This window comes from Ctenocephalides felis, unplaced genomic scaffold (assembly GCF_003426905.1).
Source record: "Ctenocephalides felis isolate EL2017-DRISC unplaced genomic scaffold, ASM342690v1 CF-g0.4_SCAFFOLD_01886, whole genome shotgun sequence".
NCBI lineage: Eukaryota > Metazoa > Arthropoda > Insecta > Siphonaptera > Pulicidae > Ctenocephalides > Ctenocephalides felis.
The window spans coordinates 76142868-76148915 of record NW_020538040.1 but is presented as its reverse complement, the minus strand read 5'-3'; the positions used below and the strand labels follow the sequence as shown (position 1 = coordinate 76148915).

General features: G+C 29.0%; 1 protein-coding gene across 2 annotated transcripts in view; it reads right to left on the bottom strand.

Moving 5' to 3' along the window:
• The window catches only part of LOC113377667 (serine/threonine-protein kinase STK11), a 95968-nt gene that overhangs the window by 10595 nt on the left and 79325 nt on the right, over window positions 1-6048 (bottom strand). Inside the window, exons 1-2 of one of the 2 annotated variants that reach the window (XM_026618057.1) lie at window positions 5600-5811; window positions 3944-5509 (exon numbers count right to left, since the gene is read on the bottom strand). In XM_026618057.1, coding sequence (XP_026473842.1) covers window positions 4090-5391 — 1302 coding nt within the window. In that variant the 5' untranslated portion in view covers window positions 5392-5509; window positions 5600-5811 and the 3' untranslated portion in view covers window positions 3944-4089. Of the gene's footprint in view, window positions 1-3943; window positions 5510-5599; window positions 5812-6048 lie in introns of those variants that run through there. The other variant, XM_026618056.1, reaches the window with a different exon arrangement.

The window sequence follows — 6048 nt, the reverse complement described above, 5'->3', positions numbered from 1 at the left end:
GATCATAATCCCAAATCATGCGCATAAATATATATTAATTATTATTAAATATTTAGTTAATTTATACCGTATTATAATTTATATAAATGATTTTTTTATTGTAATACAAATATTAATAATATACTTATATTGGTTTGTTTATATTGAGTATTTACGCACTATATTTGCCAATACATTATGCAGTTCATGAAAGGGACGTATTGTAAAATATTTGTTAAAAACCGTTTTGTTTTAAATAACGAAAACATTTACTCACTCGATCGCAAAATCTGGTATTAATAAAAATCATTCATTTTTGGCTATATTAGAAAGTAACAAAAAGAATATTTATTTGTCTAATTCAGTATTTCCCTTTTTTAAGACGCACTTTAAAAGTTCTTTTAGTTATAAAACTATACTCATAAAAAATGTGAAGAATAATATTTATCTCTACTTTTTTCAAGAATTAGTTTTTTTTTGGTAAATTTCCAACCAATTTCTAACAATGCATTTACATATCCCAAGACTTGAAGTCGAGCTAGCAGTATTTCTAAATTGCCATTAAAAACATTGGTGCAATTAGTTTATCAATATTGAGTTGAGATAATATATTTTAGATTGGAAGAAGATAAGTAATTAAAAATTGATTTAATAATGATTGGCAATATTAATCAAGACATCCAATTTCCTTCAAAATAGAATAGGATAGGAGCAGTAATATTAAGGTCTCGTGTATAAGGTTGTTCGGAAAGTCACTTCGTTTTTTTTTTACCACCAGAATTTAACTATATTTTTTGAACCTAACATCACACCTAAGCCCTATAATTACTATATGATTTGAAAACTTATATTTTAAGGCTCGTGTGTAAAAAATTCTAATCAATTACATGCAGTAGTTACTGGATGATGCCACTTTGAATATGGAAAAAATTAAGCGGCATTTTCGACATATTTTACTCTTTTGCTATAGAAAATTTAAAAAAAATTGTTTAAGTCAAAATGAAATTGGTCGATATGTACGGAAATGACGTGTCGATAGTACGACAGTGCCAAAATTGTTATGCACCAAGACCAAGAACTACGGTTGAAGCTGATCAAGACGCGAGAAAGGCATTAGTTGATGCAAACCGACGAATAACAATATATGAGATCCCATTGAGTGAAAACTCATATTTTAACTGTTCATGAATACACAAAAAGTCTGAGATTTTCCTCGAAACTCAATGCATGGTTTCATAAAAAGGAACGTGTGTCGTCGCACTGGCGTCCACGATTCGCCTCTGAGAAGTCTTGAAAATTATCAGGATTTGAAGCGAATTGTCACTATGAATTTCAAATGGGATGTAAAGAATACAATACACCCAATTGCCCATGAAACAAAAAAAACCTGCTCAAAACAGATGCAAAGCTGAAATTTTCCAGAAAAAGGTGATGCAGCCTGTTTGGTAAGATATTAAAAGAGTTGTTAATTTTTCAGCCTTTTCAGAATAACATAACGGTTAATTCGGGTGCCTTATGTCAGCAGTTGGATAAACTAAATAATATACTTCAATAGAAAAGGTCAGAATTAACCCACAAGCAAGGTATAGTCCTGTATCAAGACAACGCAATACCTCTCATAAGTTTGGTCAATCACCAAAAGCTTTTGAAGCTTGAATGGGGCCCAATGACACATTCATCATATTTTCCAGACCTGCCATCATCGGATCATCATTTCTTCCGACCACTAAAAAAAATTTTTAAGCGGTAAAACCTTTACCTCAAATCAGCCTGTCAAAAAGCACTTTGATCAGTTTTTTGCCAATAACGACCAAAAAACTTATGATTTCGGAATTATGCTAATACCAGAAATATGACAAAAGATGTTCGATCAAAACTGCCAATACATAATTTATTAAAGTTATTGTTTATTGTACGAAAATTACGTGCCAAAATATCTATAAAAAACGAAGTTACTTTCCGAACAACCCAATTGGTCTAGTAAGTGTTATAAAAGTAATAAATTATGGACTCCTCACTAATTTGTGTTTTGTAGCGAAAAGTAAACCTAAAATATTTTTTTTTGATAGTAAGTATTCATTCAAAACATTCTGGAACTAGTCACATTTCATCACTAAGCTTTCTAGCAAGAACAATATACATAGATATTACAATAAATGAGATAACAAGAAAGTAAATGAGAACAAAATTAAATTTTTAAAGCTATATTACTCTTTTTATTTTATTTTTTTTTCATTTTTCAATACATGTAAATCCAACAATTTAATCCCTTAAATGATAATGACTTCATCTGAAGCCACAAACATCTTGCCATTATAATTCACAAAATATTGAAAAAAAAAACATGTTACAGGTATTATATTTAAATCATAGAAAAGGTGAATTATTAGATAATGATGTATAATTCAATATGATTCGCAGGTAAATAACGATTTTTTCTCAATTTTATCATTCTACGTTGTTGTTAAAGTTAGAAAGCAGTTATTTAAATATTGAGATTTCTTCTAATACTTCTAATATATTTGTATTTTGTTCTCTATGAAAAACGTATTGATGGAATGTAAATAGTTCATGTTTGGTCCACTATATGGACTTCCTATTGGAGTTACACACACACACGCGCGCACACACACACACACACACACACACACACTATATATATATATATATATATATATATATATATATATATATATATATCATAAAGTATATGGTTAAGGCAATACCTTAAATAAATATATTGTATTGTCATTTTGTTAATCTTACAAGTGGGGAACTCTGAACACCGACGTATTAAAAATATTGGCAAGCTTCAAAACTTATGACCACTGTTTAGAACAACCTAACGTTTCAGAATCTATCTGAAATTTGAAATAAGTTTTCACATATTTGTAGAATTCATAATTCATACATCTTGAACTTCATATATATAATATTCAGAATGCATGTTTCAAATATTTTAATATAAATATTAATCTTTCAAAAGCTATTTGAAATTTTTAACCATATTAAAATCAAAATTATGTGCAAAAACGAGAATGTCCAACTCAAACAAAAATGCTCGACAACAAAAAAACTAACTCGCTTAAAATAATAAAATGCTTATTATTGTGCATCTAAATTCTACTACAAAGACAATCAGCATTTTGAATAAAATGTTCCTTGATAAGCAATTTGTCACACTGTTGCAAAATATATGAATAAAGATAACTATGTTAATATACTTACATTTTAATGAATTTGTTTTTAATAATGGTAAATATTTTTTAAGTGCATCATATGCATAAATAAAGCATTTAAAAATTACATCAAATACTTTACCATAATGAAGAAGTTGCAAAATCTAATATGAAAAAATATAATATTTGTTTAAGAAAACTGAGTATTATAATTATTTGTTTCCGTTATACTAAGGATACTTGAGAATATAAAAAAATAATTACTCAATCAAATCTCGGTGTTATAGAAAAGTATTGCAACTGAACCATTTAATAAATGAAAAAGATACTATTACAATACTTATATGTTGTAACCTACTTTATTTGTGAAGATCAGATAAACTTGTATCTTACTTTACTTAATTTTATTCTAATTGCAAATAACTGATGGCAGGAATGATTTTTTCTAAAATTAAATTTATTTGCAAGATATTCTATAAATGACAACGTTTAATAATGTATTAAACAAATGGTAAGCTGAACAATTCAGTTGCCAAAGTGAGTTTAAATATTATTGATCACATTTTATTGAATCTTAAATTTAGTTCGATTTATTTAGACTATGTTTGACAAGAGCCTAAATTATATTTATGTTATTTCAAAATTATTTGTTCAAATATATGCAAGTATGCTTATATAAAGTGTTTCTCATATAAATATAAATATATGTAAGCAAATATTTCAGGTAAATGTACAAAATATGTAATTATATGAGTACATGTGTAAAAAAATAACAAATAATTTACCTTTAAAAGAAATTCTTACACTAGTGATTAGCACGATGAGACCAGTTTGAGAAATCATATGATAGTTGAAAATAAAAATGAAAAAAATATGACTTATTTTCATTCCTAGTATTCCTTTCATTTCTAATATTCCATTCAAGTAAAAATCATGACTGGCTGCAAGTGCTCATTTTCTTAACAGATATGCATGACGTCAGCCTTCTCCATTTTCTCTTTGGCACAGAATTAGTTTTCTCTTCAGAATAATTTTGCATCCTCTCCTCATGCATTTCATGTTCGCTGAAATAATTTCTAAAATCCCGGCTTTGGTAATGATAGTTTTGTAAATATGGAAGTACAGTACTGTTTCTTATACCATCACCTTTAAGGGGAGGAACGGGAACAGGACTTTCTAATCTTGGATGAGCACACAGCATCCAAGGGTGATTGCGAATTTCAGGAATTGAAATTCTATCTTTTGGATTTATTTGTAACATACATTGAATAAGATCAGATAAATTTTTTTCTAAACTTTCAGGTACCTTCCAGTCTCCTTTCCCAATATTCTCAAATAGCCTATAAATATTATCACCATCGAATGGATATTGACCCGTAGTAATATTAAATAATGTAACACCACTACTCCAAATATCTACTTTAAAACCAGAAAATGTTACTTGACCATTTGCAATTTCCGGTGGCTGAAATGCCGGTGATCCTTGACCAGTATGACATGTATCATCAAGTGCAAACAGATCTAACGATTGAGCCACACCAAAATCTGATATTTTAAGGGTTTCATCATTGGTCAAAAGTAAATTACCTGGTTTTATATCTTTATGCACTACACCCCTACTATGCAAATATTCTAATCCATTTATAAGCTGTGTAAAGTAATTATGTGCTTGAAATATAGGCAGCTTTTTACTAGGAACTGCATCCAACATTTCTTGTAAACCTCCTACACAATACTCAAGAACCAAATACATCTTCTGTTTCTCTTCATTACACAAAACATCTATTAGTTCTATCACATTTTTATGTTTTAGCCTGCGCAATAATTCTATTTCCCTTCTAACATTTTGTTCACCATTAGGAATGCGAATTAATTTACGCTTTTTCAAAATTTTTACAGCTCTACGACACAAGGTTTCAGAATCCATTACTTCCTTTACTTTGCCATAAGATCCCTCTCCTAAAACATCACCCATGACATACTTTCCTATTATTTTGCAAGACTTTTGTTTGCTTTCATAAATTATGTCTTTGCTATCAACACGATTAAAAAAGAAGTTCATGGGATCTTGATCTAATTTGTCGATCTCCTCATCGTCTAGCCATGTAACTTGAGGCTTTTCAAGAATACTGTTTGATGATGTATTATTGTCTAATATTATTCCATCTATACAAATAAAGCCTTCTTCACACATAATATCATTATTTTTAATTACACAAGAATGGGATTCCATTTTGACAATCAAACACCATTCAAATGTGTCCTATCATTAGGTAGCAACAGATAGTTATGGTACTTAAATCATATAAAAGAAATCATAAAGACGTTGAGCTGACCACGAAGCATCCCACCTACAAACATTAAACTCAATTAAAATGTATTATCATTTAGTATTTCAAAAGAAAATTAGCAATAACAAGGTACTAATGAAGAGAACTAACTTAAATTTTTCCCATCTCTTTTGATGTAAAGCCATCGTTATAACAATAATCCATATTAACAAATATTGAATTAATAAATAATAAATTGTACAATGAGACTTAATCAATCAATTCACTTCCATGCAGCTTTACATAAAATCAATTAAAAAATAATAGATATTAACGTAGAATGTGTCTATTTTTTATGCAGCAAACTTGTTAGACCGCGGGCACACACAATCGTTTGCACAATGTGTAGATGCGCCAGAGAGAAAAGGATGCCAATTGTAAACTCATAGACACACAGAGATAACCTTTAAATTTAGAGCGCTGACACACAGTCAAATTCGAAACAAGCCGGAACGAATAAATCAAATTCGAAACCACAACGAATACGATTTTTCTTGATTCGATCTAATATTAAGTCGTTTCAAATTTCAGATCAAAATAAATAGAATCTGATTCCAATA